Genomic DNA, 23,780 nt, shown 5'->3' with positions numbered 1-23,780 from the left:
TAATTAATAAAAAAATTTAAAAGCTAAATGACAATTTGCGGTACAGAGAGCAAATTAAGAGTAGATCAAACACCCTAAATATTTCACCAGTGAAGTCACACACAACCAGGTCATCCATTAGTCAAATTAATCTATGGTCCAAATTTTCTTCCCTTCAAATAATACTTTTTAAAAATTCTGTATCTTGCAGTATTCATAAAATGCAGAAGTATTACAATTTTAAAATCAATGACTGATTTACTTCAGCCAGTATCTGCTGCCCTCTGTAGGAACATCATATTATGACACTGACATGTTTAAAAACGTGTTTGCAAAATGTTAATCAAAGTGCAGGACCAATTACAAGTTCAGTACAACTAATTTATTTCAAAGGATTTTCCTACCTTTAATTTTCTCTTAATACTCTCCATCATCAGTAAAGTGATGGAAGGGGTCATCAACAGTGCTATCAAGTGGCACTTGCTTAGCAATAATCTGCTCAGTTTGGGTTCCACCAGGGTCACTCAACTCCTGACCTCATTACAGCCTTGATTCAAACATGGACAAAAGAGCGGAACTCAAGAGGTGAGGTGAGAGTGACTGCCCTTGACATCAAAACAGCATTTGACCGAGTGTGGCATCAAGGAGCCCTAGCAAAGTTGGAGGCAATGGGAATCAGGGAGAAAACTCTCTGCTGGTTGGAACCATACCTAGCACAAAGCAAGATGGTTGTGATTGTTGGAGATCAATCATCTCAATTCCAGGACATCACTGCAGGGGTTCCTCAGGGTAGTGTCCTGGACCCAACCATCTTCAGCTGCTTCATCAATGACCTTCCTTCCATCATAAGGTCAGAAGTGGGGATGTTCACTGATGATTGTACAATGTTCAGCACCATTCGCGAGTCCTCAGATACTGAAGCAGTCCATGTCCAAATGCAGCAAGACCTGGGCAATATCCAGGCTTAGGTTGACAAGTGGCAAGTAACATTCACACCACACAAGTGCCAGGCAATGACCATCTCCAACAAGAGAGAATCTTGATGTCCAATGGCATTACCATCACTGAATCCCCCACTATCAACATCCTGGTGGTTACCATTAACCAGAAACTGAACTAGCCATATAAATACTGTGGCTACAAGAGCAGGTCAGAGGCTAGGAATTGCGTGACGAGTAACTCACCTCCTGACTCCCCAAAGCCTGTCCACCATCTACAAGGCATAAGTCAGGAGTGCGATGGAATACTCCCCACTTGCCTGGATGAGTGCAGCTCCCACAACACTCAAGAAGCTTGACACCATCCAGGACAAAGCAGCCTGCTTGATTGTTTGTGGATGGGGTGCCATTCACTCTCTCCCCCACCAATACACAGTAGCAGCAATGTCTACCATCTACAAGATGCACTTCAGAAACTCACCAAGCGTCCTCAGACAGCACCTTCTAAACCCACGACCACTATCATCTAGAAGGACAAGGGCAGCAGACAGATGGGAACACCGCCACCTGGAAGTTCCCCTCCAAGTCACTCACCATCCTGACTTGGAAATATGTCACCATTCCTTCACTGTAGGCGTACCTACACCACGTGGACTGCAGCAGTTCAAGATGGCAGCTCATCACTGCCTTCTCAAGGGCATTTAGGGATGGACAATAAATGCTGGCTTTGCCAGCGACACCCAAATCCCATGAATGAATAAAAGAAACCTATGTCAAATTTGTTCATCCCTTCTGCATTGTCAATAATTCTGTGGTGATGAAGGTTTAAACAAAATACTGCAGATGCTGGAAATCTGAAATAAAAACAGAAAATGCTAGAAATACTCAGCAGATCTGGCAGCAACTGTGCAGAGAGAAACAGAGTTAATGTTTTGAGTCAAATATGACTCTTCTTCAGAACTATAGAATTAACTTTGGCGTGGCTAACTTATTATTAAATTCTATACATCACATAGAACACGTAATTTAGTTGACATATTATTTGCCTATTAGCAGATCCTATGGTATCGTTCATGTGGGTCAGAGGATGAATTGTTCCATAATTCAAATCAACAACAGTTGGGTCAGAACCCAAGCGTGGCTGGAGATATCGCATGCCCCACCAACACACCTCACTGCCCATGACTTTGCTCCTCTCCCCCTCTCTTCCTACAAAACACATTCCCTGACTGAATGTGTGAATCAACGTGCCTGTATGTATCAGAGTGTGCTCATGTGAGTAAATAAATATGAAGCAAGAGAGGTGTGTCCTGGCCAACGTTCCTGCCTTAGATAACATCTGGCAAAGAAATGAACTTGTCATTTCTTGTGGGGTTGTGCTGTACACAAAATGTCTACCTTGCTTGTCTTCACAACAACAGTTAATGCACTCAGATAAAAGCAAAATATTGCTGATGCTGGAAATCTGAAATAAAAACAGAAAATGCTGGAAAAACTCAGAAGGTCTGACAGCCTCTGTCTGACCTTTCTTCAGAGCTAAAGAGTAGAAATGTGATGGATAATCCATCATCCACAGCCCAAGATCAAACAGATTTCATTAAAAATTTAGTCTCACCAATTTAGTCCAGAGGTTGCAGAAAACTAGTCTAAACTCAAGTACACAGAATGAAGCCAGCAGTAAAGGACAAACTTCGAACAGTTGGACAGGTTTTTAAGGGAAAGCTGACAGTCTGGAAAATAGCAAGTAATTTAATATATTAAATGGATGTGTTTAAGAAGTAATTTAGTTGACTCTGGTATCCTTTTCAAACTTCCAGTCTTATCATTGGCATTTCAAATTCCAGGAAAAAAACAGCCTTTTATTCTTATTCAATGCTTCCACTCAGCTATCTCCTAGACAGGCACCAAGGCAGCTCAGGAGTAAATGGGAGACAAAACTGATTACAAATGACAGAATGCATCACCACTGCAGCTTCCTAGTAATCCCAATCCAATCCAAGCTGCTCTTCAGCACCTCCTACCAGTTAGTTACAGCAAAACACTGGTAAGGATCTGGACTGGGAATTTCCTCAGAGCTGCTCCACTCTGGTGAAATTGCAGCAGAAACCAAGGGCTGAATCCTTGGCTTAGCGAGCGGGGTTGGGGCCCGCTCGCTGAGGCGCAAAATGACACAGGGTCCGCGCCCTCCCATGCCCACCCCCGCACAACCTCCCCCCAACAGGGGGAAAATTCTTCCTTATATAACCATTTGGATACTGTGGCTAAAAGAGCAGGTCAGAGGCCAGGAAATCCTGCGGCGAGTAACTCACCTCCTGACTCCCCAAAACCTGTCCACTATCTACAGGGCATAAGTCAGGAGTGTGATGGAATACGTGCTCTCATGAAATATATAATTTTCATAATATTTTTCTGGTTTATTGTGAAGTAAGTTTATGGGGGGGGGTAAGTGTAGTTAGGTCCGTCTGTGTGTGATTAATTACATTTGGAGTCAAGTAGGCTGCAAGGTTTGACTCATCAAAAGAAGCTAGGTGCTTGACATGCTAATGAGTAAACATAGATGCTGGCTTAGCATGTAAGATGTGAAAGGAATTTGCATTTTTTGATAGATGAAGGGAGATTTGTATTTCAAAGGAATTTTAGTCTGTTTATAAATAGCCAGAGAAGCAAGGCTAAGGAATGTGTTTATTTTGCCCAAGAGTTACTGACAATATAAAGTGACAACATGCAAGTTTTCATGTTATGCGGAAGATACAGTTTCAAAGACTTATGAAACAATAGAATTTACATATTAAAAAGAGAGAAAAACAGTTATAAAGGAGAATGAGGTTATGTGACAGGAGAAGACCCTGTGAGATCTAACAGAAGTGTGCCAAATAGCCCTTAATGAAGATTCCAACATTTGTGCATAAGCCTGCTGTCTACTAAAATGAAAGCTGGAGAAAAGTCATTTTGAATTCCACAGTCCAAGGTATTGTGTTAATTTGCTGGATCTGTTTAAAGTCTAAAATCTATTTTTTGGACTGTTGCCTTAATGGGGGTGTAACTGGGAGTCAGGTTAATTAGGAATTTTAGGAGTTCCTAAAATTATCATAGTAATTTGTAGTTCTATGTATGTGCTTCAAATCTTTTCTTTCGTTAATAAATATTAATATAAAAATCGTTGTGATAGCTTGATCAAGTTTCCCTGGTAGATTTGGTCCGCCAGGCAGACATCATCTGCCATGTCATAACATTGCCACTTGCCTGGATGAGTGCAGCTCGAACAACACTCAAGGAGCTTGACACCATCTAGGACAAAGCTGCCCACTTGATTGGCGCCCTTCCACAAACATTCACTCCTTCCACATCGACTTTCCTCTCCAAGTCACTCACCATCCTGACTTGGAAATATATCGCCGTTCCTTCACTGTTGCTGGGTCAAAATCCTGGAACTCCCTCCCTAACAGCACTGTGGGTGTACCTACACCACATGGACTGCAGCGGTTCAAGAAGGCAGCTCACCACCACCTTCTCAAGGGCAACTAGGGATGGGCAATAAATGCCAGCCTAGCCAGCGAAGCCCACTCCCCACAAATGAATTGTAAAAAAAAAACTAAGTTTCCACAGGAAACAGGCTTTCTGGAGAGGTTACAGCAGCAGGGTAGGATCAACTTCAAGAAATTTCACAACCCTTAAGCAGGAAAGAAAAGCCAACTATAAACAGTGAGGAATGGTCCAGATCCTTTGCTTTTCAGAAAGCTATCAGATGAAAGAACAAAGAATAGCAATAATCTCCCTGCAAGGTACAGACAAGTAATTGCTTTGCTGCCCCATCAAGCAGGAACAGTTTTCAGTGCATCCTGCTAAGGCAAAAGCACCCGTGGGTATCGCTTCTCTCAGAAATATAATTAAATTTGCTCCATTCTGGTGAAGCAACCACTCTTGGAAGTGCACAACCATTTGTGTTGAGGTACTTTACTGTATTTTCTTTTTGGGCTAGGAGAGATACGTTTATTTTATACTAGATCACCACTGCGTCCAGACTTCTCACTGACCCTGTTCCCTTTTCTTATATAATAGGCTCTACAGTATTTTCTTTCTAGACTAGGACTCACTAAGCACAAATAAAGATAGGGAACAGATCAGATCTTTATGATCTCCAATTGTTGGCATTATCTGCTTTTAAATCTCCCTGTTTTTAACATGGGGGAGCTTCTGCAGCTAATTGAAGTATCCAGATGATGTGACAACATGGAAAGCAGACAAATAACCTATCCCTGCAGAATACTAATTCAGCTTCTCTAAACCTGGTCTGATTCTCCAGGGATAGAATCTCTCTTGGAATGTACTTGGATTCAAGTGCAGCAGCTCACTGTGAAAACAATGAGGCTGAATCTACTCATTCACTCTAGGATTCATGGATTAAAGGTCTGTTACTCATTTAATAAATTCCAAATTATAGTAAATCTTTAAAAAACTCAGTAGAGCTTATATGGTTTAACAATTTCTGCACTTTAGGAAATCAAGTATGACAGATTACAATAATTAGTATTTATTTCTTTACAGATGCTCTCAATTCAATCTGATCCAAATTTACTTTGCAAGTAAGCAATCATTAAAGAATCAGTGTTAATCAGCAGTTCAAGACTGGCATTTAGGAGATCAATTACTAGATTGGGTTAAATCCCCTTTGACTTAATGCAAACAGAAGGCATAGGTACCTGTTGGTGTACTATAGGAAACTGCAGCATCTCCTCCCAGATCAGCAGGTGGGAAGTTTTCTTTCAGGAAAACAGACAATATTACGCTTCTCGATGTTCCAGGTTCTATGAAAGTATACAACATCATTACTTTATTTCCTTAATATGTCACAAAAAACGTTTCCTCTCTAAAACTGCAGAGAATATATAAAACAGCTGTCATTAAAAACAATATCCATATTAATCTGGATTTTGAATACTTGCCAGAACAAACTAATCGTGGAAGAAAGAGAGTGTGTATAACTTTGTTAATTTAATGTTCTATTTGAATGCCAACACTTCAAAAATTTCAAGAGTTCCTAAATATCATCTCAGATTTCCTGCCATAGATGGTTTCTAGGTCACTTACAATCAGGAAGTTATAGTCATTGCCCACTACATAGTCATATGAAAGCAAGATACAGGAAAGTAACAATGGAATCATCTTGTTGTACAAAGTTAAGATGATCTTTATTAAAAACATACAGGCTTTGAGGAATTAACTTTAAATCAGCAGGTTCAGTTATAGTGAAACCTTTACCAAAATAAACACCAACCCAATATTGTGAAGACACCAGTATTTGAAATTATTTATCTCGAGTACTTATCATAATACACAAACATCACAAAGAACCAAAGCTGAGAGCTTCCAATATAAGCTGCTTCCAGTGTGGGTGTAATTCAGGGCTGATGGGCCCAGTTCAGCAAATGCACTTACCTATGGCAGCAAAGCTGAGTTGGTCTTGTGTTACTGCAAGTGGGGACTGCACACATACAGATAGTTTCACATCCTGAACAGAAAGTCGGCTCCAAATTGTGACCTAGTTTTAAAAATAAATAGAACTGAAGCTATCTTTTCAGGTTATTTTGACTATTTGCTATAAAAAGGTTAATGTCCACGTAAAGTAACATGCATATGATCTTCTTACACATTACAAAGAGCATAGACCAAGATCAGAGTTTCAGTTTGTTTTGGCCTGAATGGTTAAATTTGCACCATGGAAATATAACCAAGCTAAGGCCTGAATGAATGTTGGGAGGGAGCTTGATATGTGGAAGTACCTCAATAGGTCCATGAGGGAGAAGGAAACAGAATGATATGCTAATAGATTGAGTGTAGGTAAAATGGGTGAAGGTTCATATGGAGCATAAGAACCAGCACAGACCTGTTGGGCTGAATGGCAGTGACCCCTCCCTGTTAATTATATAATTAAGGATAAACAGGTGGAGGACATTCATTATTTAAGCACTTATAAAGAGACACATTAATAATGGGTCGGTGTGTAGGGTAAGGAGCTATACATTTGTAACATTTCACTTTGTAAATAAATTTAAACTGAGTAAAATTTGTCTTCTGGTCTCCTCCTTCACCAACTGGCTGTCAGAAGTTTAATATGCTGACAGAGAATTGTTGGTTAAAGGTGAAGGTTGAAAACTAATTTTTTTTTAAAAGTCAAAAGGTCAATCTGCGTAGCTTCTTGCGAAGAATAGCTGAAAGCAAGGGTAAATCATCAGGGTATGATTGCCCATGGATATTCTCAGAGTCTGGGCCTTATGACAGTGAAAGAATGAAGTGGATATTAGATATAGAGGTTATGTCCCTACCAAAGAGGAAACAAGGTAAGGCCTTGGCATTGCCTCTTCTGAACAAAAGTAAAATCAGAAGTATTTTCTGAGCTGGATGCCTGTCAGTTGGCTGCTGAGGAAGATTTGATTAAATTTACTAGAAAAATTATCTATTTAATGATTACGAGACATGGTATGACTGATAGATTTTGAAAGGCAGATAATCATTCCATTGCGGAATATATCATGGTCTTTAACAGAATATATAAAAGATTGCAGAAATTAAATTTGGAGATTCATCATTCAGTACTCACATTTAATTGCTGTATTTTGCTAAAGTGTTGCATATGGACAGGCTCCTAGTCTTAACTGGGGTTTGGTTCTTGGAAAGAGATTCTTTTTTAGAGCAAAAAAAGTCTACTGCCTTGAAAAAATTCCTGGGGAAGTAATCATTTCCGGTAGCCTTGATGGCATAAATGGGACATTCCCTGTGGTATCAAAAAGGACGTAGGACTCAATCTCAATTGAGATTATCCAGGTACTGGGCACAGGTGCCAGTGTAAAGGATGAGTTACAGACAGAAGGAATGAGGATGAAAGTACTCTTAGCAGATCCGGATGCCATAGCAGAGGACATGATTGGAGAAGCAATGGTAGGAGAATGAACCCCAGGAATGCCCAGGGAACAGCTCACAGGTGCTTCAGGCGTCACTCAAAATATTATGAAATAAGCTGCCCAAAGCAGAAAAGCAAGATTCTCAGAGTGGCACATGGCACAGAATTCAGGGGCTAAAGATGATGATTATCTAACTATCACCCCTTGACATTCAATGGCAATATCATTGCTGAATCCCCTGTGTCAACATCCTTGGGGTTACCATTGACCAGAAGCTGGACTGGACCAGCCATATAAATACTTGGCTACAAGAGCAGGTCAGAGGTTGGTAATGCTGAGGCAAGTAACTCATCAAAGCCTGTCCACCATTCTCAAATCGCAAGTCAGGAGTGTGGTAGAATGCTCCCTGGATGAATGCGGCTCCAACAACAGAACACTCAAGACACTCAACGTCACCCAGGCCAAAGCAGTCTGCTTAATTGGCATTCCATCCACCACCTTAAGCATTGACCACTTTCACCACCACTGCACAGTAGCAGCAGTGTGTATCATATACAAGTTGCACTGCAGCACCTTCCAAACCTGCGACCTCTACCATCTAGAAAGACAAGGGTAGCAGATGCATGGGAACACCACCAGCTGCAAGTTCCCCAACAAGCCACACACCATCCTAACTGTTCTTTCATTGCCGCTGGATCAAAATCCTAGAACTCCCTTACAGCACTGTGGGTGCACATACACCATATGGACTGCAGCAGTTCAAGGAAGTGGCTTATCACCACTTTCTCAATGGCAATTAGGGATAGGCAACAAAATGCTGGCCAAGTCAGTGACATCTACATCCTGTAAAAAGAATAAGGAAAACCAGTGTCTTTAGCCCCCATCACAAACTTTGTTCCCTAGCTAGGCTCCAACCCTCTTCGTGGCAACTGTCTGAGGCTGAACTAGGCTGCTCGCAACCTTGATGTCATATCTGACTGAGGATGAGCTTCCAGCCACTTACCTCCATATTCAAAGATCGCCTATTTCCACCTCCACAACATTGCCTGACTCTGCCCTTGCCCCAGCTCATCTGCTGCTAAAACCCTCATCCTTCTTTTGTTATCTCCAGAGCTGACCATTCTAATATGCTCCTGGCCAGCCTCCCATGTTTTACCCTATTTAAACCTGATGTCATCCAATAATCTTCTGCCTGTGTCCATATTCGCACCAAACCCTGTTCACTCACCAGTCCTAGGCTCACTGGCAAAACAAAAACAGAATTACCTGGAAAAACTCAGCAGGTCTGGCAGCATCGGCGGAGAAGAAAAGAATTGACGTTTCGAGTCCTCATGACAGAACTGTCGAAGGGTCACGAGGACTCGAAACGTCAACTCTTTTCTTCTCCACCGATGCTGCCAGACCTGCTGAGTTTTTCCAGGTAATTCTGTTTTTGTTTTGGATTTCCAGCATCGGCAGTTTTTTTGTTTTTATCTCTATGCTCACTGGCTCCTGCTCAAGCAACACCTCCTTTTCTAATCCCTTCATGTCTCATCCCTCCCTGTCTTTGTAATCTCCTCCAGCCCCACAACCTCCCAAAATATTTGCATTCACCTAATTCTGGTTTCTTGATCCTCCCTGATTTTAACTGCTAAGAACATAAGAACATAAGAAATAGGAGGAGCAGGCCTTTCGGCCCCTCAAGCCTGCCCCGTCATTCAATAAAATCACGGCTGATCTGCCCGAGGCCTCAACTCCTCTTTCATGCCAGCTCCTCATAGCCCTCAACTCCCTGATATTTCAAAAATCTATCTAAACCCTCTTTAAATACTTTCAGTGATCTAGCCTCCACAACTCTTTGGGGTAGAGAATTCCAGGCATTCACTACCCTCAGAAGAAATTCCTTCGCATCTCAGTTTTAAATGAGTGCCCCCTTATTCTGTAACCAGGTGCCCTAGTTTGAGATTCCCCCACTAGTGGAAACATCTTCTCAACATCTATCCTGTCAAGCCCCCTCAGAATCTTCTACATTTCAGTAAGATCACCTTTCATTCTTCAAAACTCTAACGCATAAAGGTCTAACCTGTTTAGCCGTTCTTGATAAGTCAACCCCTTCATCTCAGGAATCAGTCTAATGAATCTCTTTTGAACTGCCTCAAATGCCAGAATATCCCTTCTTAAATACGGGGCCAAAACTGTACACAGTACTCCAGGTGCAGCCTCACCAACACTGTACTGTTGTAACAAGACATCCCTAATTATAAACTCCAACCCCCTAGCAATACAGGTTAAAATTCCATTTGTCTTCTCAATTACTTGCTGCACCTGCATGCTAACTTTGTGTTTCATGCACAAGGACACTCAGATCCCTCTGTGCTGCACTTTTTTGGAATCTCTCTCCATTTAAATAATAGTCTGCTTTTTGATTCTTCCTACCAAAGGGCATGACCTCACACCTTCCTACATTAAACTCCATCTGCCAAGGTTTTATCCACTCACTCAACCCGTCTATATCTCCTTACAGATTCCTTCTGTCCTCATCACAACATGTCCTCATCACAACACGCCCTCCCACCTATTTTTATATCATCAGCAAATTTGGATACATTACACTCTGCCCCCTCCTCCAAGTCATTAATATAGTTAGTAAATAATTAAGGCCCTAGGACTGATCCTTGTGGCACTCCACTAGTTACGTCTTTCCAACCTGAAAAACAGTGGTTAATCCTATGAAGCCTAAGCCCCAAGCTCTGAGATTCACTCTCTATCTTTCTGCTTCTCTATTTTTCTTTCCTCCTTTAAGATGCTACTTAAAACCCACCCATTTAACCAAGCTTTTGGCCATCTGCCTTATGTGACTCTATCAAATTTTGCTTCATAATGCTGCTGTGAAGTGCCTTGGAGCATTTCATTGCACTAGAAGTGCTGTTGCTGAAAGACAAAGCATCCTATTATATTCTGGGATGGGGATGGGATTTAGATTTTTTTCTTATGAGTCTTCAATTCCAGAGCAGAACATCTTTTTCTCAACCATCAAAGCAAGCTTACCCAGGTCCCTACCAGTAGAGAGAAATCGACGCTGAGGCAAACTGGTATGCATGACTGCTGGCTAGAACAATGCATAGGTTGGATCCTGACTTCAGAATTTCTCTTCGCATTGACACAGTGAATGCACACTCAATACTTTTGGAATGAGCTTTGACAGGAAGGTGACAATTTTTATTCCTCCTTTGTATTTTTCTCATGCTATACTAGCTCTCCAACTGATATTGATAATGCATCCCACGATGAGAATGAAAATGCTGCATACCTTCAGTGAGGTGGAAGGAAGTGTCACATCTACTGTGTTATCAGCTGCTTGCTGTAAAAAAGAGAAATAGCTTTCATCATTAAGTGCAAATTAATTTAGATGCTTGACAGCTTTCAGTACCAGCATTTTAATGAGCGATAACAGTAAACTCACTATAAAACACCATTCATCCCATCCATTTAATACTTTTACAGTTTCTAATTTTCCATCAAAGCACCCCTCAAATTAAAGGTTCATTCCATACGTTATCTGATTTTACAAACTCTTGGTGCATTACATGGCAGATCCTCATCCCTCTTCCTGGGTTGCTTGTTAAACGATAATCTGTCACAGTGATATTACATCTTTCTACTACAAACAAAAGTCCTTTATATGACTATAAATTTCAAAGCCAGCTTAGGCTTTTTTGTTGCTTAATTTTTAATATTACTCTCAAGGTATGGCCATTGAATGTGCAATTAGATAGGCAGGATATATTTACCCTCTTATCAAGTGGTAAAGAATTTCAGTCTTTCTTTCCTGCCTGAACTACTATTTCTATTGTTTATCATAGAAACTGAAGCACAAAGCACTTCATATCATCCATGGGAAATTGTTGTTGACCATTCAGTTACTATTTTACTTTTTCTCCCCCTCGGATTACATTGCCAGTTGGTTTCCAAAAAGTGAAACAAAAAATGCCTTAAATCTTATTTGGCCTCACATACAGAAACTGCATCCAGGCTTGGGGAGACGATAACAGTCACTTTCAAATCATCATCGTTTTCAGCCTTCGGCAAAATATCTGAAAGAAAAGGGGACAATATTTCAACAGAAACTATGTAATTATCTTCAATACATTACATCTTTTAATAACATTGCCAGGTTTGAAATACAAACTAATCTTCCATCATCAATCGTACATCAAAGGCCTAATGAGGGCCATAAGGTAACATTGAGCCAAAAATTATGGGATTGGGATGATCATCGCTGTCTAAAATGGGGAAGTTGAAGCACTGCATACCTGAAACTAACAACAGAATACTCCTAACCCGCACGACCTGCACCACCCCTGCCCCCCATCACCCACACTCCTGCCCCCAATGCTGTTTTAGTTATTGCTCTTAAAAAAGTATGAATTAAAAGTTTTAACTTGACAAATTAGAATATTTCAAGCTATCATTTAATAAGTGTTAAATTCCAGGATTTAGGTAGTTGGAGCAGAGGGTTTATGAAAGTTATGGCCATTTGCCAAAAATGTGTGTGTTGTTTCAATCAACTGTCTCAATATTGATTATTTCTTCAGTTTTGTTCCTTTTCCTATTTCCTCCCTTTAATTTCCATTTAGCCACCATTCTCAGCTCCTGTAGAAATGTTGAACATTTCCTACCATTGGTAAATCAGCAACAGTATCATGATTAGTGTTATCAGCTGTTTTCCATAGATGTAGGCTGACTTTTCAGAGCATTATGCTGATGGTTATTAAACAGATCAATTTCTTGTTTTACTTTTGTCTGAACTTGGGTAAGCCTCCTAATACCATTGTATTTCAATTCAGAACTACTAAATAAGGATAAAAAGCGATCTACTGCAAATGTAGGAAATCCAGCAGCATTGTGGAGAGAAAAACAGGGCTAATGTTTCAGTTCTTAAGAAAGATTATCAACCTGAAACATTAACTGTTTCTCTCTTCACAGATGCTGCCAGACCCACAAAGTATTTCCTGAGTTTTCTGTTTTTCCTACTAAATAAGGAATTTGAGTTTTGCTGAACAAAATAAGTGACAACCATTTGCTGATTCATTCCTCAGAGCAATGCCTTGACCAATCAGGGTCAAGCTGCCTGATTTACATTTACATTAAACTTCAATCAATGCTTGGCAATTAACCATTAGTCACCATCAACTGGTACATTCTTCATGGCAATGCCTCTACCAATCAGAGTCCACTTGCCAACCAATCAGCACTCTCTTCTCATACAGTATAAATCTGTTATCTCCCTTGGATTTGTATTCTTGCAAACTGTCCTGATGAATGCAAGATGAAAAGCTGCGACAAAAATCTCTTTTTCAGCAATATTCAAGTTTGTACTACCGAGCGACTGTAAATAAGAAGCTCTTTCAATGCTGGTGAATTATAATCAAGTACAAATATTGCAGTGTTGTAATGTCACTGCAAGAATCCTCATATGAAAGTATTGCAATTTGAGGGCACTAGATTTTCAGTTAAGGGTATACTATGAATGATATAAGATGATGATTAGGAGAAGGGACAATTGAGTGGTGTAGAAGGATATGTACTGCCTCTTTACCTCTGGAACCTGGGTTCAAAACTAAATCAAAACTGATTTGATGAATATCACTTTACAAGCACATATCACATATACTATCTGGCATTTTCCCACAGCAAATGCACAGGATGGCTGGTGTGAGAAATGGAAAAATATTACACCAGGGGATGCTCTTTTCCAAAATGAAAAGTATTTCAATTCCTAGCAAACTAACATCTCTCATCTCTGTTACCATTAAAATGTATAACCAAAACATAATAAATGGATGGAACAGTGAGTAGGCACCAAACAGGATTCTGATCAAATGAGAGTGAAGCCAACAACCTACTGTATCCACATATTTCAATGGAAACTCATACAATTAGTATTAATAAAAGATGCATTTTTATTGGGTTGAAGGGATACAAATTGACACTATTATAAATTAGATAAAAGACAAAATGAAAATGTTAAAAATGTGAAGCATGTCAGTCAACATCTGAAAGTGGAAGACAGGTTTGTGTATTGGGTGAAACCCTTCAGCAGAGTAAACAAAGAAAATACTTTATTCCACAATTTCAAAGTAAAGGGGGTCTATTTTTCATATCACTTCTCTTGCTTTCCGCAAGCACTCTACTGATCATTGTGTTGCTCATCCTGTGTGCACAAGTGTGTAACTTTTTACCTCTTCCCCTTTTGAAATGCTGCAATGTCTTGCAGCCGTGATGAAAGTTCCAGAGCTGAAATGTTAACCTATCTCTTCTTGTCAGACATGACTTGACTGACCTGGCAAGTGTTTCCAGCATTCAGTATTCTGTTTTTACTTCAAATTTCACACACCAAAAATTTTTTTTGGCTAAAATGCAACTAATTTCAAAATCTGTAAAGATGTATTATTTTGTTAATGTATTTCAATTTTTAAGATAAAATACATCTTATACTTAGAGAAAGTGGCTTGACATTTTACATATCCAATCCTAGGTTCTGTTTGCTGTTAAAGTAAGGAGAAACCTTGCGGTGAAGTAATTTTTAAATGGTCAATCTGGACTTTGAGGGCAGTAGCAAGGCAACATTGCTAGCCTCTGTCCTTGAAGAATGGTACCCACTAAGAACATCCTAACTATGTAGGGTAAAATTCCCCTTAATCTGAATCTGACACCAAGTCTATGGACCCCTACAGTGAAGCCATCAAGCAGGGTAAGCAGCCAATCACATGGAAGTATTCTCACAAATAGCAAACCAGGAAGTTACAAACACTGATTAGAGTCAGAGGCCGACATTTTCCAACTGTTTGGCTTGGGCGGGGGGTGGTGGTGGTGGTGGTGGTGGTGTTGGGTGCCAGTGGACAGGCCTCCGATCGGCACCCCTGGTTGGGGGGGGGGGGCGGGGGGGATTCCCTCAGCCTGGAGCGTGCACTTTCGCATATGCGCACGAAAGAGAACACAAATTTTCGAGGCAAATTGCTGGCTCAGGGAGATCGTCTCCGATGTAAAACTTGAAATAAAGAGGTTTGAAAAATTTCCCTGCCACGTGCCCTCATGTGACACTGTCATACGAGTTGGGACCTGTCCATAACTTTTATTGAAACCTTTCGGAAAAATTTAAAGACCCTCATGAAACCTCAACCCACCTATGGGTGAGGTTTCATGCTTTTTCCGAGGCCTGCCTGAGCTCCTGGCCTGCCCGCCAATCTTAAGGTTGGACGGGCAGGTCCATCGGTCACATTAATTGGTTTGTTAATGGCCCTAATAGGCCTTTGACAGTTCGGCGGGCACGCAGCCAAATTGGCTACGCACCCACCTAACTGACAATCTAAATGACATGGGGTGACGTTGGGATGCACACCCGACGTATCCCCTTATCATCGTCTGCATCGGAGAGCAGGCCCAGCCCCCGCTCGCCGACTGGAAAAACCTGCCCATAGAATCAGAGTCACTAACAGCAGAGGAGGAGGCTATTGAGTCTATGGTGGCTCTCCACAGAGCAAACCAGGCAATCCTACTCCCCTGTTCGATCCCCATGTTCCTGCAAGATTTAACCTTCACTTTTTAATATCATTTTAGGAAGACTGAAATATAGATTGAGACATATCTGTGGGATTAAGGTAGAAGCTAAAATATAAACATTTAATGAAAAATTAAAAGTGCAAAAATTAATCATGGGGTAAAAAAATTGACATTCAAATACGAAATTAGTTTTTTCTGGGTCCGAGAGGTTTTTCAGCAGTAGTTGTGAACTTTGTATGTTATTAAAAATTCAGCTATACCTCATTCAGTAATGTGCAACTTTTTCAAGGATTAAATAGTGAAACTAGTGTAAAGAGCAAGTTCTGTGATTATTCCTATCAGTTCAGTGATTTTTGATTGCAGTCTGTAGGGACTTCAACAATGCATCCTATGGCAACATGCAGAATTACTGGCAGCAGCTCCTGGATTTCTGTGTTTAACTGTACGCATGCAGATTCGAAGTAACTATCAGTTTCAGAGGAGTACTACCAGTGGATGTCATTACTACTGTAAAATATGACTGTTAACTATTATCTGTGAACCACTATAATCAACGAGTCTCAATGCTGTGCAGAGCATGAAGCTTTCAGAACAATATGCTACTTAGCAGATTACATATCACACGCATGAAACAAAGGAACATTTTTCAGGCTGATCATCTCATCACTTTTGATCGTTTGCGTACCTTGTGTTTTTGTAGCTTCCCTGATGACCTTGTGAAGTTCTTTCATTTCTGTGTCCAATTCATCATAATCCAGTTCTCTGGACTCCACCTTTGGGGCTTGGAAGAAGGAAGGATCAGTGCCCAAGTATGAACACTGCAAATGGCCACTGTCACTTAAAGTCACCACTACTCCCCTCAAATCCCTGCACAGGAAAAAGAGTAAAACATTTACAGGTTTAATTCCACCTTATACAGAAACCATACCTGATCTGCTTTAAAAAAAATACTTTGTATTTGTTCCCATCTTTGCAGCGTTGTCAGTATCACTGCACTGTTGTTCAGAACTGAGACACACATGCAAGGGATAATACTGTACATGTGCAAGCTGAACTTCAAGGACCAGGACCTAGGCACTGAAGAACAGAATTTTTTTTTTTTAAAGAAAATTATTAAATTATTTTAGGTTTGAGCCCAATTGTTCTAAACTTTCCAACCCTGCAAGCAGGATCCAGAATTGGGGAGAATGCTGGTTCCCAGCACAGTTTAGTAATGGCCTTCCAAAGTCTGGTCCACCAATAAATCAATCAAGTTGTTTCCCCTGGAAGATTGAATGGAAACTTTGCACAGCGGGTACAGCTGAAAAATAAGTTGAATGGAAACGTTACAAAAATCCAACATCAGCAAGAACTATTACATCATCTTCCTCAGTGGGGTAAATGAATGTTGTATTGCCACGTTGCATTGTTAACACGACAGAGTTAGTTGACTAGTACCTAAGTCATCCAACCTCAACTTGACAGAAGGCAGGCAAACACCATTAAGGAATTTCGAAGTCAAAAGCAAGCTTCAAGCACTGTTCCCTGGATGAATGAAATGACAGATATATGTGGCCAAAAGCTTTGTACCAGTTTAGTCAGGATCTTCGAATCTCTGCCCCGTTCCCCCTTATTCTTCCCCTATCCTCCTTCCTTCCAAGTCAGACTTCACCCCCTACATATGGCATTGCTTGTCCACCTCTGCCCCAGCATTCAAACTCACTTCCTTACCCACCACAAGCTCCTCAAGCTTTCAGCCCAACTCCTGACTACTGTCTTCCCTTTTATGCACTACTCCAGCTGCCAATGTCAACTCCTCCCTATCCTCTAGGAGAACCAATTCAAGTTTGTTGTCAACATATCCTTTCTTAAGCAGGTAAACCTCAACCCGTCCACTCTATTCTAATTGCAACCATATCCCCGATTTTCTCTTCGAGATCCTGAAGATACTAGCATGGAACTTCCTCACACTGTTCCTGTATACTCACATAATTGAGTTTTCTGCTTTGTGTCCAGCAAAGTTACAGCAACAAAGCAGGAACAGCTCAGGAGAAATTCCAAGTCTTTGTTACTCCCAATCTACATACTCGCTACTATCACCACCTGTCATGAAAATATATTTTTCATAAGGTTTTGGGGATGGGGTGTGTGTGCATGCACGTATGTGCATGTGCGTTAATTGAATTAAAGACTGATACTTTGAAGGCGCTGATGTATCAGAAGACAAGCTAGGTTTGAAACGCTAAACAAATAAACATGGCTGAAGTTTTAGAATGTGAAGTGTAAAGGAAAATTTGCATTTTTAGATAAACCAGAGTAGTTGAATTTCAAAAAAGAGATGGTGAAATGTTATACTTAGCCAGGAGAAGCCAAACAGTGTGTGCATTTTTCCCAAAGCTTACTGATAAAATTGGTACTATGAAAGTTTTTTATTATTAGAAAGGTAAATTCCAAAGACATACTGGAACAATGGGATTTACATTAAAAAGGGAGAAACATGTATAAAGGAGATGAGGTTGTGTGTAAGGAGAAGGAATTCAAAGATCTAACAAATGTGAAAAGCCTCCAGCCTCTATGTACCAAGCTGCTGCCTATAGGAAGCTAACAAAATTCACTGTTAGTATCCCTGTCCAGGGTATCATGTGCTTTGCCTGGGTCTGTTAAAATCTATTTTGTTTTTATTGTTGCCTTAATGGGGGTGTAACTGGGAGTCAGGTTAATTAGGGGAGCTAGGAGTTACCATGGTAGTAATTTGTAGACCTAAGTGCTTAAAGTTATTTCTTTTATTAATAAATGTTTAATTTAGTTATGTAAAAAAAAAACCTCTAAGACTTGGTGGACTATTGAATACAAGGCATACATCTCAAAATAAAAATACAAATTGCAAAACAGTTGGGGCAGTTGTTTCAAGTTTCCCTCTGGGATTTGAGCAGCTCAGCATTTACCATCGGCTGTGCCGTAACACCACCCCCTTGTGTGAACTCCTCAAAATCTGGGGTTCTCAGCACCGAGACCTTCTTGGTCAGTCACCGGTTGCTTTTTTGAAAATCACTGACCAATCTTTTTCTCAGCATCTGTCGTTTTCAACACTGTTGACCAAGTATCGTTCTTCCGCAGTTTCACCTAACCCTACATGTCAACCGCTATCAACTCCAAGGTTACTTTTGGGCAAGAGGAGACCATTTAGTCCATCAAGCACAGCTGTTGCTTTATTTCGTCCTCTTTGGCTCCGACCAACATTGCCATGTTTTTTCTCCTAACTGCATAAATATTCCCAGCTGTTTATTCAAGTTAAATGTGCTGCTGTGGAATGTTAAGTGTTCTCTTGGACTTTGAGCAGATTTTCAGAGTCACATCTTCACTGCCATAAAGGCTTGGAATTATATCAGATCATGCCCTTACCATGCTCTCTAATCCTGGCTTTCTTCACCTTAAGAATTGTATTCTCCAATGCTTTCCTCTCTCCCTATATATTTTATTAACTTCAGTTAACTCAGTACAACTTTGTGAGGATAGGTCATGGACACCAGATCAATCCGGTAAGAGGCAAATTATAGACCAATGCCAACAAGTTCATCCTCACACAGAGTGTAATCAACACATGAAATGGACCTCTGAGTAAGGAGGCAGTACACCTGGAATCAGTTAGAATGCTATGATCGCGGTAGAAACCAGTGAAGTGTTTTTTTTTTAAGAATCTGAAAACTCAGATATTTGCTAAAAACATTAAGCCACAAGTTTCATAGTTTAAACCAAAAGAATTTGACTACACAAAAATCAAAAAACATGACTACTAGTAACTATACTCTTATCTTAAATAGTCAAAGATATTAAAAGGATCATGAACACAGATCCTTACACTTTAAACCAAACTACTTAATTCAACTTTCCTTCTACATCCATTTGGCTTACACTGCCCCACCTTATTTCCCACCTCCCACTACTCAGATGATGATAAGAAATTGGAAGGTTAACCACTTGACATGAGTACTGTTTCAAAGATTTAAGGTTGAGATTCTCAGGCCTTCACTTACAAACCTCACTGTTTCAGTGTACTAATTCCTCTTATATCTTATAATCAATTGTGCAACAATAGTGTGAGGAGCCCATGAAATGAAGACAGAATCTGAAACCAGCAACAATATTGGCTAAGTCTTAATGCAAATCAAAGTAACACACTTCCAGAGAAGAAAGTGAGGAGTGGCCCAAGCACAGCACAAGCCACTGAAACAGAGGAGGGATCATAAGATATTTGTTAAATTACAGCATTCAAAGGTTTTAAAGAAACCATAACCCTATGATTACCCACAACAGTTGCTTGCACTAATCCATTTCTATGTGCATGACAACTGAATGAAGATTATTTTATACGATGTTCCTAAATGTGTCTCCAGTTTGCTGTACATCCTTCAAATTATGCTTTGTCATGGCAGTTATATCGAATTTAGAGATGCAATTTTCTTTAACATGGATATTCAAATATAAGTGAGATAATTGGCAGGCTCAAATTTCACAAGTTGACAGTTTAAAAATATAAAATATAATATGAAATAGTACACATTGTTCAATGCTTCAATGTTTCCATTAGTTATCTGAAACAATTTTAGATTTTTTGCATAAGTTGCTAATGTTAACTTAGCATAATTGCTTTCTCAATAATTTATTTTATCTATTCAGCTTTAGTTTAGAATTTTGCAAGTTTGAAAACAATTATATTTGTTAAAACTATTCTTTCAAATTGGCAAGCTTCAGTGAGAACAGAAAACCAATGCTATCTTACCTAGCAGGAGGTTAAAAAAAATTCTGTTGCATCAAATTTCAGTTTATCATCACTCTCAGCTTAGGAGGTCAGTGGCTAAAAGGGCTGTGCATTAACAGAAGTGAAAGTGGAGATACAGTCTGATAAAAATAAAAGAAAGCCAACAGACTTCAAACAACTTTGGCTCTTTTAGTCTAACTCTCCGAACTGTGATAAAAGAATTTTCTCTGTGTGTTGACATTGCCAAGCATTTCTAAGGAAAGGTCATCTTGCATGGCACCAGTTCTACTGGGTAGCTTTCTGACAAAAATAACTGCAGCATATGGAATGCAATATAAAGCTGTATCAATATACTAGTTGGTATAAGCTATACCGCTATATTTTTAACAGAAAACAGTGCATTTAATAATACAAGGAGCAACTGAATGATAAAAGGATCAGAATGGCCTCTTCAATTTAGATCTGTTTGAGCAAAGGTTTGCACAAGATCTTCTTGACGGTGCTTGTGGACTATTCGATAGAAATTGTAGAACATGGGACAACTCATTTAACCACTGTTGACAGATTGTCTCTTTAATGTGGGAGCAATATTGTAAGCAAAATAAGTAATGAAATGGAAAAGAATCAATTCATCTATGACAGACAACAATGCAAAGAAAGCCTGTTAGTCCAAACTCCTCTAACTTTGATTTCCAGAGATCTCTTTTCAGACTCGTGCTTATACATATTAAGTTGTAATTAATGAAAGTTGGTTCTACATTCATATCACTCATCAAATAATCCTGTCAATATGTTCAACTGTGCAAGTTACAATTACCTATAAAACACAACAAGAGTACTTATCACTTTCTAGCCATTCACTAAATAAAACCATAAATAGGAACATAGAAATTGGAAGAAAATGGAAAGCATTGCTGAAAAAATAAATGATTAAGTAATTTGACCAGAAATTTAAAACTATTTTTGTGATTGGTCTGAATGAAAATTCAATGGTGAGAATTTGTACCATCATGCCTATGCCAACTTCTGAAACAGCTATACCCTCCATTCACCCACTCACCAATTAGTTTTTTCCCCTGTTTACTGCATCAAAACCCTTCAAATTTTTGTACACTTCTATTATGTCCCCTCTTAATCTGTCTGGTTATAATTTTAAAAAAATCTCAGTTTCTCTAGTATCTTCTTATAACTAAAGCCTCTAATTTTAACTATCATCTTAGTGAATATCTTCTGCTTTTTTATTTGGCATCTTTCCTAAAATAAGACACCCAAAACTAGGCAGTTAAGGTATTAACCTACAATGAAGAGGATCCACTGCCAGATTGTGTCCCATTGTAAACAACTTACATTTATATAGCATATTACAGAGACATTAATACTACAATGAAATTTGATGGACCTTCTTCAAGAGGGTCAAACATGCACCTGTTGCTAGAAAAATAAAGATTTTCCAAAATGAGGCAAGCCCTTTTATACTGAGGAATGGGAACAGTCACATAGTTTGAGGTGTTCTTCTACATCACAAAAGTAGAATGTAATCCAGTGTCATGTGGGGAAAATACTATACGAAAAAGAATGTTGGAATTCGAAGAGGAAAGACATTCGCTGATTTAAATTTCTGTGTATATGACTCATCGGCACTGTAAACGTAGACTGGATACTCAGCAAGAAATTGCAGTAGGACTTTATAGATAGCTGCTGAAATTTTACGTGGAAAATAGAGAAGAGTCTTGTGCCAATGATGATATTACTTGGGAGTCTTCTTACTTTCTATGTGTGACAGGATAAAATACAAGGGAAAACAGCAAAGGATGGGAGTCAATATCAATATTTGAAAAATTAATGATCCTATTATTGTGAAATTTAGAGAGAAAGATTTAATTATTCTTTGAGATTACTAATGACTGAAAGATCTCCATGAGTATATAGATAAGAGTGTTTATTAAATGCAAGATGTTGTATTTATGCCTGAAGATTAAAATTGTAAGATAGATTCCTCCAATAAATCAAAACAGCAAAAACTCACTTTATTTCGACCTTACTTATACTTCCATATATGAGGAAAGCAGGTATTTCTCGAGTTGATAGTGAAAGATCATTCTTAATGCTTTTCAGAAAGAATTGTATGTATCCATACGAGATGATCCCACTTTGATTTCAATGCAGAATACACATTTGATTCTGAAAATTAGTCAATTTTGCCATTCTCTCCTTACATACTATGATCAACACAGCAAAATAAACTAGGCAAAGTATCTGCACTGTAATATCACACAAGCAACCAGGAAACAGATGAGCCATTATTAAGTGCAGACAAAGTATATCCTGCTATACTGCAGTGACAGTGATAGATTTTTGAAAACACTGGGGTACTCACTGGAAGTTGGCGACATGTACAGACACAGGAACATGGGGAAGCTGTGCAACCCATTTCAGAGTAACATCTTGGTATATGAGCAGCTTGTTATTGTGGTTCCCAATGAGAGTGTTTATTGTTCCTTCCAACACTACAAGGTATACAACGGAAGAAATAAATTACTCATTTCCCCAACAAAATAAACACCATACACTATGTAGTATTTCACATCTACAGGCACATTTGTCTTTCCTGTTTTAACTCACTGGGGATCATAACAATTTACATAAGACTATATAAAGGTTACAATGTTATAGTTTGTTAAAACAAAGCACTTCACAAAGTAAAGTTTGAACATATTTCTCCATGTCCAGTGCCAGTAACACCGAGTGCACATGCAAGTGACTAGGACTGGAGTTTATAGAAGTGTTTTTATTTGATAAAGCTGGAATGGTGACTGGAAAAACTGTCACATGGTTTTCAAACCTTGGCATGTACATCACATCTATCAGCAACTCCTAAAACTTGTTAATATATTTTCCCAAGTTATGGTATACAGTTGACTGATCCTTCAGAAAATATTTGTTTTATCTGACTGGGACTAGTCGCACTTTTTTAATTATACAACATTTATTCCAAACATTTCCTCAATGTAGCTTACAACTAGAAAACAAAAGATGACAAAAAGTCAAAGTCAATTGGCTTAATCTAAAAGAAGTGAATCCTCCAGACTAACAATAAACTTCGCATTGACATTTGGATCATTCTCTAACTGGGAACTTTGCTAGCATTTCCATAGAAAGACTCGAATACATCTGAACTTCCTAACAAATAAAATACTTTCCTTGAAGTTCAATGGAATATAAATTAACCAGATAAAAAACCTTAGCATATTTTAATGCAATATTTAAGTTTGCTCTTTCAACCAATGATGTATGTTACAGAGGTAGAATGTGAAAAGAAAAGGAAAAACAAGTAACCACTTTGCAGGAGATAAAACAAACTTGCATAGTAAAAGGCCAGCACTTTTTAAGGCTTAATTCTGCAAAAACAAAGTGCTTCAGCAACAAAGGAAATATAACCAAAATGTCACAGCCAGTATTCCTGTTGCTTCACAAAAAGTAGAATACCGCGAATGCCAGAAATCTGAAATAAAAACAAAAAAATGCTGGAAATACTCAGCAGGTCAGGCAACCCTTTCACCTGGAAGGAGTGCTTGGGCTCTTGGATGACGGGGAGAGAGGATTGAGGGCAGGTGTTACATCTCCTGCGTTTGGATGGAACGATGCTGTGGAAGGGGGATGATGCAGTGTTGGGGGTAACTGAGG

The 23,780-nt window shown here is 39.3% G+C and overlaps 1 protein-coding gene across 5 annotated transcripts in view; it reads right to left on the bottom strand.

Moving 5' to 3' along the window:
- bbs9 (Bardet-Biedl syndrome 9) overlaps window positions 1-23,780 on the bottom strand; it is a 505,659-nt gene that overhangs the window by 442,264 nt on the left and 39,615 nt on the right. For all 5 annotated transcript variants that reach the window (XR_005943329.1, XM_041190083.1, XM_041190082.1 and 2 more), the window contains exons 9-14: window positions 22,474-22,603; window positions 16,044-16,225; window positions 11,813-11,889; window positions 11,106-11,156; window positions 6,354-6,456; window positions 5,618-5,722 (exon numbers count right to left, since the gene is read on the bottom strand). Coding sequence is in view for 4 of the 5 variants with exons in the window: in XM_041190083.1 (XP_041046017.1) it covers window positions 5,618-5,722; window positions 6,354-6,456; window positions 11,106-11,156; window positions 11,813-11,889; window positions 16,044-16,225; window positions 22,474-22,603 (648 nt within the window). In the remaining variant the exon portion in view is untranslated. The remainder of the gene's footprint in view (window positions 1-5,617; window positions 5,723-6,353; window positions 6,457-11,105; window positions 11,157-11,812; window positions 11,890-16,043; window positions 16,226-22,473; window positions 22,604-23,780) is intronic.

This window comes from Carcharodon carcharias, chromosome 6 (genome assembly GCF_017639515.1).
Source record: "Carcharodon carcharias isolate sCarCar2 chromosome 6, sCarCar2.pri, whole genome shotgun sequence".
NCBI lineage: Eukaryota > Metazoa > Chordata > Chondrichthyes > Lamniformes > Lamnidae > Carcharodon > Carcharodon carcharias.
The sequence above is the reverse complement of the archived record's forward strand: the minus strand, read 5'-3'. Positions and strand labels throughout refer to the sequence as shown.